This window comes from Lycium barbarum, chromosome 3, assembly GCF_019175385.1.
Source record: "Lycium barbarum isolate Lr01 chromosome 3, ASM1917538v2, whole genome shotgun sequence".
Lineage (NCBI taxonomy): Eukaryota > Viridiplantae > Streptophyta > Magnoliopsida > Solanales > Solanaceae > Lycium > Lycium barbarum.
Window position 1 is genome coordinate 134,359,273 of NC_083339.1, and position 18,990 is coordinate 134,378,262.

Genomic DNA, 18,990 nt, shown 5'->3' on the forward strand with positions numbered 1-18,990 from the left:
AGGAGGCACGAGTTTATCAGATGACCATTGCCAGACCATATTGCATTTGCGCAAAAAATAAAACGATCAACACTATTGATATGGTGTGGGAGCTTTCACTAATATTAGTCATAGATGAAACATGTTTGATTACACGACCTAAATAATAGCTGTCAAAACTCTTTATGATGAATGGCATATAATGAATTATTCATCATACGAGAATCAGTAATACTATGCTTGAACACCCTGGTAAAAGTCCATTCTCCAGATAAAGGTGAGCACCCGAGATAACAAGGCTAACTCTAGAAAGAAGAATGCTAATGACTAGATTGATATAGCACAATCGTGTTAATACAACAAATTGGACACAAATGCCATATCTATTATTGGCAGCATGCACTAGATCCAACATATAAATATCCCAGAAGAACCAAATTCATTTTAGCATTAAAACACCTGAATATACATGTGTACATAAGCCAGCTGTGTAAGCTAATGCTTTCCATCTCTTCCATTACCCGTCCCCGCCTCCAAGCTGGGTGCCAGAATTTTGAAAACAACATGAATTTTTAGCACTCACTCTGCTGCTTCATAAGAGGATTGCACCTGTTTGACATTTTTCTGCAGCTGAAATTGAAGGAGGTGATGCCAAAGCATAGAAAGATCAAAATTAGAGCACGGGCCAGGTAACTGTGTCAAAAGCCAATGCAAGCTCAACAAGGTTGTCAAGCAGAACACGTTAAATATCTCATTATCTGCTCAAACACTGCTCGCCATGAGTTCTGGATCTGAACTCCTGCTTCTCTCAGTGTCGGCATTCACACTTTCTGATCTTTTTGCATTACTCGTGGATGTTTGTTTTCCCAAATGAGAAATGGGAGTGTTACTTAAAGGAATTAGTCTGTCACCTTTTGAAGCTTCTGTGGATGTTTCGGCACTAGAAAAAGTACGTTTGAGCTGAGTCTTTTGACAGACTATCCGCCCCTTATTCCACCCAGGGAAACAAAATGATGATGAAACATTATCCTTTAGAAAAGAATATGCAGCCTTAGCAACCGGCAAATCCCTAGTTATTGAACTCTTCTCCGTCTGACCTCGTCTGATTCACAGAAAGCGATCATGTAAATTTAATTGAAAGAAAAGAGGAAAATATGAAGAAAAAAAAAAAAACAACCAGATACATTACAAATACAGTTAATTACTATTAAGTATTTTCCTATGCTATGTAGACACCACTGTTAGGTGAGAAACAAGTTACACATGAAGATAAGACACTTCCAAAATTACAGCTACCTGAGATATTAGGAGATTTTTAATTTTTACTCCCTCCATTCCAAAAAGAATGACAGAGTTGGCATACGAGGGTCACACCATCTAATTTCAACGTGAGGATCATAGACTCCTTAACTTTCTGTAAAGATTTCTAGTTGTTTTCATGTTGAAGGGCATATATGATATGATGGATTGGTTTAGTTGATCCTCACCAAATGATGATGAAGTTACTTCAATTAAATAAAATATAATTTACATATAAGAACATAAAAGTAATACCAATTATAACCCTTTTACAATTTGAAAAATGACATATAGTATATATAAATCATCAAACACATCGATAATTCTTTAGTGACTGAGAAATCCGACCTGGGCCAACCCTTAGGACAGAGGGTAGCCTTTGAAACTCGAGAACAATGGGCTTGTCCTTCTCCACTTAAATATCAGTCTCAGTTTGCATGGCCCAAGGCTAGAACCTGTGACCTAAGTCACAAGTCCCTCAACATTTTCCACTTGAACCAAGCCCTGGTGGCAACACGATAATTACCATGAAAGAAGCCATGCAGTATTTCAATGAGCAATATCATCCTAAAGAACCGTTTTTCCTTTTGATAAGTAAGTCATTAGAAAAATCCACTTTCCAAGAAATATTATGGATTATTAATTAGGGCCAATTGACACATTTACTCTCCTTTTTTATGACCAATTTCAAGGATTCTGTCCAAAAATGAAAAAGAAGGGACACCATCTGAAGTGTGGTAGTGCCAGATACCACAATGAACCAGTACATGACCACATATTTGGTGTCCATGCTTCATAGTTCAGTTCTAATCTTTCAATTAAGCTTTCAAACAATTTATATATAGCTTTCAGTTCTGATATTGATCCTAGGAATAGCTGACATAGAAGTAGCCCAGTAGATCGAATCAAATGGCAAAATTATGGAGGAAAACCCCCTAATTCGGCGTCTACAATCTAATAGAAGAAAGTATATCGACGCATGTGTTACTGCAACCGCATAGAGGAAGTTCAGCCAATCCCTCTATTTTCATCTTGAAAGATTCAGAAAAATAGAACATGCTCTACCCCTGCCTTCGATTGCTTTCATTTTTGGCCCGATCAGGCTTCATCTTCTTATCGGCATAGCCATTTAGCTTGCTTTCTTGGGACTAACCTTGAATACTAGCCATTTCTTGTCCTTAAGTTAAAGCAAGGAAAGCATGCTAACAGATTGCCTATTAGCAACGTTTCCCCATTCTAAAACATAAATTTCAACTTAATCCAGTACCTATATAAAAAAAAGTCAACTTATGGTATTCCTTTATTTTTTTAGTTTGAAACCGTGGTGTCCGGGCCAGCTTACGCGCACCTCGACAAATCCACGAGATACCGTCCACCCCCTACCCAACAACAGGTACCAGGTAACTTTGTCCACCAAGACCAAAAGAGATGGGAAAAAATCACTTAGTGTTGTCTCTGTAGGAATTGAACCTGAGACCTCATGTTGCTCAACCCACTTCATTGACCACCAGGCCACACCCTTGGGTGTATTATGGTATTCCTTTATTAGTCAGGTTTTTTGTCATATTTTCCTTGAATTTCGTTTAATTCCCTACTTCCTCTCTTTCATAGTCTTCTTCAAATGCCATGCATATGCTGGCTAGAATTTTCTCAAGGGAAAGTTATGTTAGTGTAAGATACAATTGATTTGGTATTCTAGTCTAAAAGTGAACGCATACAAGAAATATAAAGACAAAAACTGTGATTAGCCACATGATATAGGCAACTCAATTGATATTTCAAGGAAATCCCGCACAAATCCTAAACTACTAACTGGATCAAATTTCCTTCCCTACCTCTGGTCAAACTAAAATAACATAAATGGACAGTGAAAATTTTCTCAAATTATCAATATGACAATTGGCGTTTCTACATGTTGGAACATATGGAAACAGATTTAACAATAATGGACTTGTAATAAGCATGTGTTCATGCTGCTAGGTGATGATTAGTACCCTTCTTTCCCTTTGGCTTTACAGTAAGAAGCAAATAATTGTAAAGGCCCCTAAAGGACGTCTTCGTCCATGCCGAAAAAGCAGGTTCCAGCACTTACGTTGCTTGATCAATCTACACCCACGCCCTCCAACCCCAGAAAGTAATAGGAAGATGGCATCACAAAAAGGAGATGATCACTGACAAAGCAATGAGGCAAAAGCACTTACACGACTACAACAGAAGCCAGTTGGGGAAGCTCCTCGCCTTTATGAAACAACTCTTGCATATCGTTGAGCCAAACTGATATTGCAGCGCATGCACCACCAGGCCACATCCTAAAACAATAGACAATAATTAGAGAAACGCCGGATAACTATTGTATATACACCCATTTTCACTAATTCCTGCCAGGAAACAGTTATGGTAGCACTATTTGATAATATAGGGAGTTGCGGAAGGTTGAAGTGGAGAAGAAATCAATTTAAAAGTAGTGCCACCAATAACCCTAAGAAGAACGAGTACCTGTGAACATCCACAGACCACACAAGTTTGTTTCTTCGAAACAGTTCAGGGAATAGCCCCCTTTTTGTTGCTTCATTCAGCACTCTTGCAGCCCTTTCTTTCTGGCCTAACCACCAAAGTGCTTCTATAAGAGTGTTGTAGAACCTCATGCTCAAACCACATCCTTCTGACTTGAGTTTGTCAAAGACATACTCAACCATCTGCCAATTATTTTCATCATCTAAATCTCCGTGAATCATTTGTCCAATAACTTGGTGCATATCAGAAGTCTTGTTTGTCCTCATATCGTTCAATAATTCACGGGCCATATCCCACCTAATAACAGAATTATAAGACAAAACATATAAGGACATTGGAAGAAAACGGAAAGAAGTCACTCCAGTCATGCACAAATTCACAGGAATTCATACACCAACTTTAAGAGCGTCCAAGCATCAACTACCAAATTAGACTAGGACCAGCTCAATTTCATGGCATAATCTATGGTAGTAGCTTTAGGACAGAGGCTAAGCTCCACTTACACCCTAATGCCTAATTCTTGCCAGCAAGGAAGATTCTGCAAATAATGAGCAATGCAAGGAAGTACAAAATGCACAAATCCTGAAGTAGTATGAAAAGGAAAAAAGATAAGGTAGAAAAAGAAACTACATGAAATTTATGGATGGGAAGTTAAAATCCACTAGTTCCATCAGTGCACACAACTAGTCAATCATTTTAACTCCTGTGCATTTTTTGAGTATGCAAATTGTAGAAATTAAGTATTTCCACTTAATACCTTTAGAAGTGATCTTACAGGAAACTATATCACATGTCACTTCTCTCAAAAAAAAAAAAAAAAAAAAAGAAACAAGAAGCTATATCGTAGCAAGTTGAAAGACAGCACACAAATGGGTTCCAATTATCTAAAGAACCATTTCTGAGGCACCAATGTGAGATTCATAGAACAATATCAAGTTTTAAAATGTGAAGAATCAGCTGATTGGAAATTAAAGTCAAACCTCTCACTTTTTGCGCAAATTGCCAGCATCATACAGCAGCAAATGATGCTAGGCTGAATACCCAGTGATTTAATTTCCTGAAACTGCTCCTCACTTTCGTCAACTAGGCCTGCAAAGCAGTAGACACTCAAAACTGCCTCAAGCGTCCGCTCATCTGGATCACATCTTGCCTTTTCCATCTCAACGTAAGCTTTTATAGCTTCTTCGAACTGACCTCCTTGTCTATACCCTTCAATCATACCGTTGAAAGAATCCCTGTTCCGGGGAACTCCAACCTCGCCCATTCTAAACCATATTGCTTCAGATTCTTTGTAAAGTCCCCCTTTAGCAAATGCATGGATCAGAGAATTGAAAGTCTCCACCATTGGCCTGCTTCCTACCTCATTCATCGTATTGAAGGCGACGACTGCCTCCTCATAAAGCGCCGCCTGTCCATAAGCTTCAATTACGCCATTATATACTTTAGAGCTAGGCACCAGACCTTGTCCATTCATATGCAGCAGAATCCTCTTTGCATCTTCATGAAGCCCTCCCTTACCGCAGGCATATATCAACCCTTCATAAGTCTCCATATTTGGTTCTACCTTCTCTTCAACCATATCATGGAATAATGTTACCACCTCCTTAAAATAACCACCTTCACCAAACACCTGGATGAGAATATTATATGTATCCGCATCCGGCTCTGTATTACTCGTTTTCATCTCAAGGAAAAGCTCCCTAACCTGATCATATCTCCCGTTTTTCCCATATAAATTCAACAGAATACTATAAGTCTCTGCATTAGCCACACATCCAGCTGCCTGCATTTGCCTAAACACATCCATAGCCTCTTTCATAGACCCCAAATGCGCATAAGCCTCCAACAACACATTATATGAGGTAACCTCAGGCGACGTACCCCCAGCCTCCATTTCCATAAGCAACTCCGAGACCTTTTCCAATTTCCCTAATTTCCCAAAAGTCTCCACCAAATAACTATAAGTAGCTACATCAGGCAAAACACCCGCCTCATTCATCGTCCTAAAAACCATCTCCGCCTCATCTTCTAACCCTCTACTCGAACAAGCACTTAACAAAGTATTATACGTAACTAAATCCGGTTGAATACCCTCGTGTCGCATTTCAGCAAATAAACCTAATAAACCCTCCCATTCATACCCACCTCGAGCACACGAGTTAATAACCGTATTATAAGTCAATATACTAGGAACTATGTTTTCTTGCTTCATTTTTTCAAGCAATTGAAGTGAAGTTTCATACTGTCCATTCCTTCCATAAGCATTAATAATCGAAGTATAAGAAAATACAGTTCTTGCCACACTGTGAGTTGGCATTTCATCGAATATCTCAAAGGCTTTATCAAGAAGCCCTTCACGACCTAATATACCAATCATAAGAGTATAAATATGTTCATTAGGCTTACACCATATTTGTCTCTGCATATACTTAAACAGTCGCAATGAACGTTGCCAATCACCACGCGCCGCAAATTCCTTGAAAACTAAGGAAAAATCAGACAAAGAAAGCTTGTTTTTGAAAGTATCTAAACAACGCGCAATGCTTCCACGTGGCGGGAGACTTGAGAGTTTGTTGATTAAGGTTTCAACGTCGTAACTGTATTTGCCTTTTTCGACGGTAACTGTTGGGTTGCCTAAGATGAGGTCTTTAGGTTTAGCTCTAACGGAGACTGTTAAAAGAAGACGGCGGTGGGGCCCGGTGAGGTTTTTGTAAGTTGGGATTTTGGACGGAAATAGGTAACGGTGTGAAGGGGGGATTGGGGTGAGGACTGGGGAGAACGAGTTGCATGTGAGGGACATTTTGGTCAATTTAACATGTGTTGTGAAGTGGCGGAGCACGGTGGAAGTTACCGGAGAAATGGAAGAAAAGGATGTAAGGTTTAAGGTGCGTTTGGAAGGAGAAGCAGTTGAAGGACACGTGGATAATGGGAGCTATGGATAATAACGGAACTATACTACCTAAAATAACTGTAAATTTATTCCCTATTTCTAGTCCCTTTGTCTATTTTATTTTTCTTCTTTTTAATTAACCTTCCCATTTTTGTTTTGTTTTTTATTTTATCTTTTGTGTTCTCCATCTACTTTTATTTTCAACTTCGATAAGATGGCAGCACTCTCTACCTCCGACTCAAAGGTTGTGGGAAACCTGAGGAAAGGGGGTGAAATAAAAAACTATTTGGACTACTAATATTAGGCACAGAGTACTCATAGCCCTTTTTGTCCATCCGATTTTTTCGTGTAAACTATCTCATACAAATCTAAGATATCGTTCTTTATGTAATTTGGTGCCTTTTCATATTTCAATTGTTATATTGCAAATGTTTCTCAAACAAACTCAACATAAATTATTCAAATATTTCTCCATAAAAAATAGTAGTAAGTAATGGTTTCTTCAAAATCTTTATGGAAAATCAGCATTTCATAATTCTATTGTACTAGAACGGAAATGAGTAATCCAGTTAAATCTAACATTGATTGAGGAATAATCTCTTAAGCAATTTTCTTCTCATGCCTAAGGTCCTTTCCATAACAAGTTCGTGGTAATCTCCATGATGTTATGCCATTGCTTCTTTTATATAAAAGTGCTAGAAAGTAAATTAAATGCCTCCACCATAAGCACTGATTTTCTCCTCTCCTTTTTTTTTTATTTGCTTGTGTAAGAAAAAAGTGGAATCTGTAACTCAACTTTGAAACATTAGCGCCCGATAAGAATATAATCTGATAATATTAAAAATAACTTGTCTAACTGAGACAGGCTACAATTGTTCTTCGTTATACCTGGTGATTAATTCTAATACTGCACAACATATTGATACTACGAAGTTCGAAGTCCAACAATATTGTCATGTCCACTAAACGCGGATTAGTCGTGTTACCCTTTCCTACATTCGCTGTCACTGTAACTGGGCTATAGAGTTACAACACAGCTAAGCTGCGCAGCTTCACCAAAATCAGCTCGCAGCAAATGACTTACCACATCAGGCATATTCATGGTCACCAAGTGTGCCGAGGCCCTGAGATCCTAGAACCGTAGCCATTTTATGCACATAAGTTGAGGTTGGAGTAGCACGGTAGGCAGTAGGCTCCAGGAGATGGGAGTCCAGTTGTTATGAAGAAATTGACCCGGCCCAAAAGTCATGTAAACAACTCAGGGAATGACCACATTATGAACTTGGCAAAAGTGTCCGACTCCAAGAACTCTATATGAGCAGCCCTTCCGATAATTGTATTCAAGTTCCTTCCTTGCAATGTTGTATCAAAGTTGACATCGCACCTCATGAACACTCTATGCTCGGATGACTGAGCACGTATCTGATCCAAACAATCATTCAGCATCTCCAGAAATACTTTACCCTTTTTTGAGTTGTCCCCTGAAGATGCTTGGCACATCTCGATTCTTGCAGAATGATATGGAACATAACCATCCTGAAAAGATAGAATCAGCCATCATGCGATGAGATTTGGGGAAAAAAGGGCCTGGACAATAAGAAAGATAATAATCTCAAAGAACTGCACATTTGAGACAGTTCTCTTGAGCAGTGCAGTGAGACAACTTAGAATCACCAAAATTGCTTCAATTACAATGCTTTTCTCAATTATTATTTTTTCCGAGCAAAGTATACTTAATGGTGGCTCGGACGACAGCTACACGTTAAAATATTCACTTTTCAGGATGAATGAGAAGGTACAAGTCTAGGTGAAAAGAGAATCCATAGTAGTAGCCTAATTAAAACTTTAGCTGTACAGTTGAAACTAGCAACATGTAAAACATGCTCCAAATAAAGTACCACATAAGAAGCTCCGAGAGATGGAAACAAAAATGTCGCAATTGGTGTTTAAAACTGCAACTTGCAAAGAGGTTAGCAGTAACAAGTTAACGACTTACTGCATAGAAATGTGCTTCTCTTTCTTTTTTCAGTTTAAAGGTTTAAGATATTAACACTAAATACCCTGCATGAGAGAAGTTCCTTCCTATAGAACACTAAGGGTTCTCACTACCAATGAGGGTTGTGAATTAAAATATTCAATGAACTTTCTTTAAATACAGCACATAAGATGATACCACATTTTTGGTAAATGCAACACATAAGATGACCTCACCAAACTAATACAAGCAATAGAACATAATGTCAGCATTCATACTGTGGTTAGCTCACACAAATTATCTGCCATAAGACCACCATGAGCGTTACTCTTGGTTCAACCAATTAGTTCAGTTATATGAGGAGATAGTACTCAGAAGCCAAGCTTGTTAAACTTAGTCTAGAATGCCGTATGAATATAAGGGCCATGGATCATTTCAGCTTTCTATCTTAGTAACCAATGGCTCAGATTTTTCCAAAGAAAATTATGTTTCAATCAGAAATTACCAGTGCAATTCGAACACTGTATGTTACTTAAAAGACTCGACAAGTAACTTTTACCGTTATAGCTGAAGAGAAATTCAACTTCTCTTCCCTTTTAAAAAGAAAAAGTTATCTTTCTTTTGAGCCTGAAAACCATTGTTCGACATTACCTGACTAAAACATTTTCTTAGCAACATTCTTGTCCTTTCGCAGAGCCTACTATATATACATTTTTTTAATAACCGAGAAATCCTCGAGGCTAGTGGTGCACGGTTCTAAACTCGGTAGATAATGGGCCCGCCCCTCTATCCTTCTCCGTTTAAATACCAGGCTTCTTGTGTGCAGCCGGGTTCGAACCTGTGATGTGTGCCTAATCTACTCATCACGTGTTGTGCTCTTACCACTAGATCAAAGCCCTGGGGGCTGCAGACACTTAATATAACGGAAATATACCTTATAATTCTTTGATAAAGCACATCAATTCTCATACGGAGAGATTGTTTCTCAAACCAAATTCTCTCATGATAATAGACTCAATTTCAGTTCTATTATATTCTGGCTGACGTATAAAATACTCAAGAGCAAAAAGCTCCAATGAGTTTGTATTCTATAATCAGAATGAACCATCGCAAGAAAGTAAAAAACAGAAAGCCAGCAAAAGAAAATGATAAATACCTGAGGTGAAGATAACAAAACAATATTCTTGAAATTCTCCAAGGTCTTTTGCTGGAAAAACACAACTAGGATTGTTAGTAATCTTGCTAATAATCACAGCTAATGTTGCCTTTTTTCAGATTGATAAGATCAAATCAGGCATACTGAATATTTGAAATCTCTTTTCGAGCTACCAAATTCAAAAGAACCGATAAAGAAAAAATGATTTGGGGATGGAGGTCTGGTTAATTGATTGAATAAGAAAGATAACCACAAGCATGTCATAAAATAAAGGAAAATAGATATTCCATCTGAAATTCATGACTAAGTGGTCAATCTTCTTCCCACCCTTAACTAGCCATGAATTTCAGCAACAAAAAAAAAAGTAATGAATTGGTGAAGCAGTCATTTTGACAGCTGCACCAATACCCTCAACCAAAATTAGTACTAACTATAGCATATAGTACCTTGCAAAGTTTGTACAAGAACGTGTTCCGGAGATCAGGATCATCTGTAAATGTAAGCTGATGTATGCATGGTGTGCCCTTGAGCTTCTTCAAGAGCCACAACCCAGAATTGAACAAAGAATTTGAACTGTATAGGTAACCCAGATGTGGACCAGATACAGAAACATATGTGTGAAGGAATCTGAGATATGGTTCCATGATGCTTTCTGCAAAAGAAGCGCAAAATCTAAGAAATATTGATAGTTAGTTGAAGAAAACCGCTGAGATTACAGAGTTCAAACCTGTTAAAGCTGTTCTTAATATGATGTTCCCAATGGAATGTCCAACAAAACTTAGCTTAATACTCTTCAAATTTCCAGATCTCGAGGCTTTGTCCATCTTCTTTTTTATGAAAGATGTTACTTCTTGTGCCAGCCTTAAGCCCATTTCTCTAAAGTCTCCTGCCGTTTTTTCTTCATTAACTTCTGACATTAGAAACTCTATCTTGGGATCTATTAAAAGCCACTGGTTCCGAACAAGGCGCAAGTCTAAATGATGTCCCTGCAATAAATGCTCTCCAATTAGTGTTAGAAAGGATTGTCAGCAAAATACTCACTGAAAAACAGGTCATCACACACCACAGGATTTCAAAAAACAACCTTGCGGGTTGACATGGAATAGGGTGCTCTTATTCACTTCAATGGTTGATCGAAGATGTTTTTTCAAAACTTGAACGATTTATTTCAACTACTGTCATTTTTGTTAATTCAAAAACGCAATTAATGAACTGTATTTTGATCAAATTGTAACATAGAGTTGAATGAAAAAAACAATGTTGAAAAAACAAGTATGTCATGCTTTCAAACAAGGAACTAGAGGTGCTTTCTGACAGAGAACAAGAAAGACAATTACATGGACATATGCCGAAAACAAACAACAGGATTATTACTCTATTTGATGCTGAGGACGATCAACTTGCCTGGAATCCATGGACAAAAACCACAATCTTCAAAACACGGCCATTTTGACCAGGGGAAGCCCCATGAATCTTTTTTGTGCCTTTAGCATGTGCCTCAACTAGCAAGCTATTTACATCTTTTGGCTCCCGCTGGATGAAGTATGAATTTCCACTTGTTGACCTCATAGGTGCATTGACAACACGCTCTATAATTACAATTGGGATACGCGATGGATCTCCAAATATGTGCATGTCTTGGATAGATCGACTGTTGATCTGCAATGAACCAATGCTAATTCATCAATCCATCAGTGAAGATATTACACCGACCATTATATTAGATTGTACTAACCCTCATTTGTGCGATACTTCTCCTATGAAGCTCAGCTCGCATAGCTGCAGTCTGTCCAGGCTGCACAGAGCAGAAGGACAGTTCAAGTTAAATACTACACTACAACATATAGAATGATTTTATTTTGTTTGAACAGTTAAAACATATAGAATGATTCTCATCTTTAACAACTCAGAATTGGCTGCAATATAGATATAATGTTCAAAAAGAAAAGAAGGAAAAGAAACGACAAAGATTATAGCAAATCAGAAGTGTAGATATGCTTACATCCTCAGTTATCTTCCGCATAACAGGTGCTCTCCCACGGGAACCATTGTAAGAAGAGCTATCAATGTCACTACTTATGTATTGGTGAGGCATCTCAACTTTAGAATGAACCATCCATATTGACCATTCAGCTCTACGATCAATAGCCCATTGCTCACGCAGAAAATCCATAATTGATGTCTTATGAGTCCTAAAGGAAAATCAAGAACCAGTTTAAGATATCAAGAAACAGCAGTACAGCAGTACAGCACTAACCATAAATGACAAACCCTAGATACAAAGATATTTACGCGTGATCTTGTCCATGGATAGACTAATTGAGGTGCATGATGCATTGACTGGTATCTAAAGCTTAAAATGAGGTAGTCGTCTTTCTTTTTCACTTTACTAAATACGTATTACTTATCCAAATGATGCATTAATCTGCAAAGTCTGAGGGGCAAAATAACATAAGCTCACTGAGTACAAGTAGTGTAAATGTAAATGGAAACAAACCTGTGAAACCTCATAAACATACTCCATAAGTAAAAGACTTGGTTGCCAAGGGAATGATACAACTGGAGTACGGCATCCTTAGATTGAGACTGGAGAACCCCATCTTCTAGTTTCTGCTTAAGAACATAAAGAGTAAGAATTAATAAGGTATAGAAGGGCAGTCCTCCCTCAGTTCCAACTCCCAAGTTAATATCTAACTTATTATGTAGGAATATCCAAAAAAGGTACGAACTTTTGTGAAAAAGGAAGTTAAAAATACAAACATACAGCTGAATTCATAGCAACGCTCTGTCTAAGTGGGATATTAAATCTTTTCTATTTTAGAAAGCAAAGTCGGATATTAAATTTGAAGACGCACCAAGATCAATATTAAAGTAATGAAAATCAGAAAAAGATTCTGCAGTATGAGGATAAGACCTTGGTGCCATTCGGCATCTTGCTTGGCACTTCTCTTAAAGCCTTATCATTCATCAAGTTTGTGTCTGCACTAGGAGGAAATTGGGACCCTTGTGTATCATCGAACTTGTCAGTAAAATCAGTAAAATCAATAGACTGATTTATGGCCTTGCTAATTTTTTGTAGCTCCTCGAAAAGTATGTCACGCGCACTTGAAAGGCCTTTAATAAGCATTTCCTGTTACAAGATATGATAAGAAAATGCTGGAGAACCACATAGATATTCCCTCCATTTCAATTTATGTGGCAATGTTTGAATAGGCACCGAGTTTAAGAAAGAATGGAAGACTTTTGAACCTGTAGTTATAAACATGCTATAACATTTTCGCCTGATAAAGAAAATGTCATAACATTTGTGGGGCTACAAGACTTTTTAAACTTAGTGTCTTAAGCATTCCATAATATTTGTGTTACTATAAAAGCTTCTCATTAAGGGTAAGATGGGAAGTTTAAGTTTAATAGTTTCAAAATTTAGAAAGTTGTCATTCTTTTTAGAAAGGACTAAAAAGGAAATGTTGTCATATAAACTGGAACGGAGAGTATGCAATTCTGTCACAAAATTTTCCTCTTTGTTTTAGGTAAACCTTTTTCCTCTTTGTTTTAGGAAAACCTATAAACAAAACTATTTTATCTTCCAAAACTAATCGCAGAAATCCCCGAGGGACAGTGGCCACTGTTTGAAACTCAGTGGTAGTGGATCCATCCCTTTATCCTTCTCCACTTAAATACCAGGTTTTTGTCTGAACTCAGTAATCTAAAGTCAGGAAGAGCACATACTTGTTTTTCCAGATCGTAATCCTCATTATCGTTATCTTCATCCACACGAGGCTCGCTGAAAAGGTCCAGCATAAATTTAGTTACTACCCTCTTATAATAAAATGTGGCACTCAAATTAAACAGCAACCACATGAAACAGATATAACTATGGTATGATCTCACTAAGTACTCAATTTAACAGTAAAGGATTGGGATCTTTGACAAACCTTGGTACCTTCTGTGAGGAGGTATAAACACCACCTTTCAAAAGGCTGATGTGCACACTCACATCGACCAGTACTGCATGAAAAACGTCAAAATGTACAGGACAATAAGAGTGCAACCCTAGAAGAGCTTTGGATGGAAGACGAAATTCATGGACTGCAGCAGGAGAAGCATCCAAGGAAGCCTGCAGACTAGTCCTGCACAGAAGGTTATACAGTTACTAATCCTGAATGCAGAATATATTGCTTTTTTTTTTTTATCAGAAAATACTAGAAATAATAATTTTGTGAATTATTTCTTGATGCAACTGCAGAAAAACACAGTTCAAAAATTCAACTAACCCGTTCTCCAATATAGGTGCATAGAAAAGCTCGAATTTCAGAATGACACCAGATGTCAATGGAGCCTGCTAATTTCAAAGTACATATTAGTAGGTAAGATTTTAAAAACAACAACAACAACAACCCAGTGAAATCCCCACAACGTGGGGTCTGGGGAGGGTAGAGTGTACGCAGACCTTACTCCTACCAAGGTAGGATGGTTGTTTCCGAAAGACTCTCAGCTCAATAGAAAGCATAAAAAGAGGTAAGATAAGGCCAAAAAATTCAAAGCACTAAAGCGACTAAGCCATGATGAAGCAGTTTGCAAAGGGGCAGATAAAGTAAGATAATCAAAGTACCGAAAATAACAGATAGTAGCAGAAATCAAAGCACAAGAACTTATATCGCGATAATGCGACTACTAATATGAAAGGATAAACGATACTATCTACTAGCCTTCTACCCTAAAAGAAAAAAAGAAAAAAAACGATATAGTGGTTCTCCAAATAACCTATATGCCTGAAATGTTTGAACAATGTGTACACATACTTCAGCTGGGAGAGGGAGAAATTACATATGGGGCTAAGGCCAAGAAAGATCACCTCATGTTTGCTCCGGGATAAGTTGAAGGAGACCATCATGGAGAGAAGAATATCCTGCCTTGCATATTTGATTCGGAAAGGCTGTGTGGAGAAACTATGATCTGTATCATCAATCCTCCATACTCCATATACATCTTCGGCACCCAAATCAGGAGCTGCAACCCAAACAAAGGTATTACTCACTAGACACAAGTTCTCCCATTACTACAAAAGCTATATCATATTATCAATGGCAAGCTTTCTATGTGTGTGCCCATGCAAGGGCATCTGCAACATGTATTTCCCTAGACTCCTCTGTTTAACCCAAGAATTAACTATAGATGAGGACAAACTGTCCTCAATTACATTAAAAAGACCTACCCATTCAAAACACAATCTAGTTTGTTACCCATCAAAAAGATGGGCAGAAAGAAAGAAAAGGATAACATTAACATAACCTAGTTTATTCTAACTCATCTTCCTCCCTTCTCAAATTAAGATCTTTTTCATAGAGCTCATCTGATTGTTTCCCTTCTCCGTAAGAGAGTTGAAGACAAGATTATGACCACTAAGTGTTTACTTTACAAATTTCTAGTGAAAACAGCAAACGGAAACAGATAAAAGCCATAAGTGCAAAAACTGTTGGTTAAGTTTTTCAAAACTAGCAACCAACCATGCGTATATACATGAAATGCCAACAAGGATACATTCTGTCCACTACCCTGGTCAACTATGAACAAAATCTGTACTTATCCAGACAACACAGAACAGGATGCTTAATTGCAGAATTATTGTGAAAATAATAGTAGCCGTCAACTTTCAGAATGAATGTCAATGTCAAGAGAACCAAGAAACGAAAAGAAGAGTCCAAGAATGAGAACAATATCAAGGAGAGTCATCGAACAGGTGCACTAATTATCGTCTCTAGAACCTTGTAAAGGACTAAAGGTCAGACTAACCAATAAACTAACTTTCTTAACGGTACAGCAAGTAAACTCTTCGTGCCTTTGGCACCTTAGGTAGAAACGCTTAAAAAGGATAAATAATTTTGGTGAAGTTAAAAAAGATAGATATCATAACCATGACCGCCATGAATTTTATGAACTGCTGAAAGGGGAACAAAGGTTCTGATTTCTCCAAAAGGGGAATAGGCCAGTGTGTATTATCTTGGTGGATTGCAATATAGCAATTTCAATTATGCCAGACTAGTGCAATAGACAATGTATGACCTCTATCTTCCTTTTAATTAGTTCTCACTTAATATATCTTCTGAAATGTAATGACCAAAATTGTTTTCTATGCTTGTAAGATTAGTTCTCAGCAATGAATCAAGAAAATTACAATCAAATGCACATAACATCAGAAAGTTATCATAGCGCATAAAACTACCACATCAGTTTCTTATCTTGCACAGCAAAATTCATAGTAATGGGACTTTAAGCATTTCAGAGTATTGAGTCCTCCAGTTTTCCTCAAAGATGATATTTTTCTCACTTCCATATCCCACTGTAATTGACTGCAATATTTGAAAGTATCCTGGTTTTAGTAGCCTGCTGTGTGCTTTGGCCGTTTCGTCATAGCCTAGAAATTTACCTTCATACTGGATGACTCTGGATGGAGTTCCTAATAACCCATCATCACCATCTTCCCATCTCATTGTAATCTTAATCTGGTACCATCTGCATATTTGGAAAAAATTGTAAGGCCACAGAAGTACAATACTCAAATTACCGAAGGAATAAAACTATGGAACATGATATCCACATACCCTTGCTGGAACAAGTCAAGATTGTGAAACCGGTGAATGTAGATGGAGATCTCATGCACAGCCTCCAACATTGGTTGTTTAGGCTTTCTGTGCTCGGACTTTGACTCGTAATAGGACTTGAGTAGTTGCAATTGTTGCTGTTGTGAAAGTGGCGAAAGAGGCACAGGCCGCACATCAGCACTGTGCAGCCTCCTAGGGGTCCCTGGTGTTCCTTTATTTACACCAGCTATCATCCATCGAAGGCGCCGTAATATAACAGACATCTATTGAGGTCTCTAAAAATTTGCATCCCTCCAATTCCCTTCACCCAAGTATTAGCCCAATATATTTCCTCTCAGAAACAAGATATCACAAATCAAGTCTCAAAAATGTCTTGTAAATTCACTTGCAAAAAAAGCTAATCCTGCTCCAGCTGTCTAGGAACAAAGACCTTCGCAGGAGATCCCTGTGTATGTAAAGATTTTTGTTAAGATCTCCCTTATAAAACCTGAAAACCTACTGGGGGGAAGTTTCGATGAGCAAACAGCAGGCTCTAATAAGAAAGATCAGCCGCAAGTTCATACTACCCGATGTCAGAAAATAAAGAGTTTGGCATGTTAAAAACTTCCCTAAACTACAAAGGACCAAAGATCAAGCTAGGACATTTATTATCAGGCATATAGCAAAGTTAAAAAGCTATCCACATTTACAACTCTGAGATAATAAAAGCCAATTCACGTGTACAACCACCATACATCAAATGTTTATGACAGCTGTTATGCTGAAGAAAATACAATATTGGCAAACATATCATGCACTCAGAAAATGTACTTCTACAACAACCTAATGCAGAATGCAAAAAATTCTGAAAGCCCCACTAAAACCCCTTGAACCTCATCTTTCTGATGCAAAGTCTCTATCTTTGTACAAGAATCAAGAATGAGATTAGAAAGTAAAATACCAAGTTAACTAAAATCACTTTGATCAATCACCCAAAAAAAAACAAGATTCAACAACATAAACAAAACCCCAAATGTCCCTCCATTCAACTCACAGAAAACCCACAACTTTACATGTCCTATTTAAAAAAAAAAAAAATCGAAAATGCACCACTCAATCTTATCAACAATTACCTCATAAAATCTTTTAGATGCAGAAGTTTGAATTAACTAAACAATGCGTGCGCGAAAAAAAACAAGAAAACCCACCTACAGGAAGTGATCCAATTGAGGTTTTGATATACGAGGAATAAACACCTAAAATGCAGTTTCCTATTTCCTCCTTTTTTCAGCAAACCAAACGGGGAATTAGTAAGTCAACGATGTTTGAGCTGTAAAAAAAAAAAAAGCTTAAACTTTGTGAGATATTAGTGACGGTAGCGAGTGTGGGAACGCGGCGGCGATGGCTATCGGAGTTAGAGAGAGCGTGGAACAAACAGATGTGAACGAGGAAATCAATAAACGAGCTTGGGGGACAGGGACCTCGTTTTTTCCTAGAATTGAACCTGAAAAACAGCTACTAATTCCCAATGACACCTGTATGTTTTGTTAAATGACGGTTCTACCCCTGTTAAATGAACTTGATTGAAGGGTTTTTTTTATTCCTAAATGAGTCATTTCAGAACTTTTTCAATAATGCGTTTTAAGCAAAAGTTGGCGGCGTGTTTGGAACGAAGAAAAATGTTTTCTTCAAAAACGAGTGGTATCTTAGAGCCTGTTTGGATGGACTTAAAAAAAACAGCTTATAAGTCAAAAAAAATAAGTTGGGGTAGGTCAACTTATTTTTTTTGGCTTATAAGTTGTTTTCAGCTTATAAGCTGCTTTAGATAAGCTAAGTCAAACGGGTCCAATTATTTTTTTGAGCTTATTTTAAGCACAAAATGACTTTAAGCTGACCAGTCAAACACTCAAAAAAATTGAAAACAACTTATATAAGCCAATCCAAACGGGCTCGTAGTTATTTTCTACTATTTGCTAAATAAGCAAGAAATATTATCCAAAGAGAATATATATGTAATCTAGCAACACATTATGGGGTTGGGATGTGGTGGGGTGGCGGGTGGTTGGATAGTCAAGAGGTGGGGGGTTGGAGGCATAGTGTGGTGGGGAAGTGACAGTAAACTTGAAATGTCATGGAACTTTTACTGAAATGTCATGGAACTTGTTTTTCTACTTTCAAAAATATACTTTCTCTGTTCACTTTTACTTGTCCACTTTGGACTTTTCACGATATTTTGAAATAATAAATGAAGTGTATAATTTATCAATGTATCCATATTAATTGGTGCATATTTTTACTAAATTTGAAAAATGCTTAGCAGTGAGTAATTAATATTATGGGTAAAACAGAAAAAATAAAATTGTCTTCTCTTGATATGTTAAAAGTGATAAGTAAAAGTAAAAATCTATTTTTGAAATATTGGATAAGTAAAAATGAACCGAAAGGTGTAATAAAAACGTGAAAAATTTGAAAAACACTTCCAATAAAAAGTTGGTAAAATTACTCAAATGACTATCTTATGGTAGTTTCCTGTCATTTATAGCTACCCTTTTAAATATTATCATTTATAGCTATATTTACCCAAATTAAGGTATTT

General features: G+C 37.4%; 2 protein-coding genes across 4 annotated transcripts; both read right to left on the reverse strand.

Annotated features, from left to right (window-relative positions):
• Positions 1–285: 285 nt before the first annotated feature.
• Positions 286–6,889, reverse strand: LOC132632711 (pentatricopeptide repeat-containing protein At1g74850, chloroplastic). The gene is made up of 5 exons (XM_060348757.1): positions 4,773–6,889; positions 3,775–4,089; positions 3,480–3,587; positions 757–1,081; positions 286–609 (listed from the first exon to the last, which is right to left on the reverse strand). The coding sequence occupies exons 1-5, from the start codon at positions 6,590–6,592 to the stop codon at positions 559–561; spliced, it is 2,619 nt and encodes an 872-aa protein (XP_060204740.1). The 5' UTR covers positions 6,593–6,889; the 3' UTR covers positions 286–558.
• Positions 6,890–7,500: 611 nt separating this feature from the next.
• LOC132632712 (uncharacterized) lies at positions 7,501–17,895 on the reverse strand. Of its 3 annotated transcripts, none has more exons than XM_060348759.1 (16): positions 17,603–17,895; positions 16,416–16,748; positions 16,241–16,326; positions 14,669–14,823; positions 14,088–14,152; positions 13,749–13,943; positions 13,543–13,597; positions 12,728–12,943; positions 12,311–12,423; positions 11,816–12,005; positions 11,549–11,608; positions 11,218–11,472; positions 10,541–10,799; positions 10,260–10,465; positions 9,814–9,864; positions 7,501–8,218 (listed from the first exon to the last, which is right to left on the reverse strand). In XM_060348759.1, exons 2-16 carry the CDS (start codon positions 16,676–16,678, stop codon positions 7,928–7,930), a joined length of 2,460 nt encoding a protein of 819 aa, XP_060204742.1. In that variant the 5' UTR covers positions 16,679–16,748; positions 17,603–17,895; the 3' UTR covers positions 7,501–7,927. The 3 variants fall into 3 exon arrangements, with proteins under 3 accessions (XP_060204742.1, XP_060204741.1, XP_060204743.1); XM_060348758.1 differs by having other exon boundaries at positions 16,416–16,860; XM_060348760.1 differs by lacking the exons at positions 16,416–16,748; positions 17,603–17,895 and adding an exon at positions 16,037–16,163 and having other exon boundaries at positions 16,241–16,310.
• Between the last annotated feature and the right edge of the window lie 1,095 nt (positions 17,896–18,990).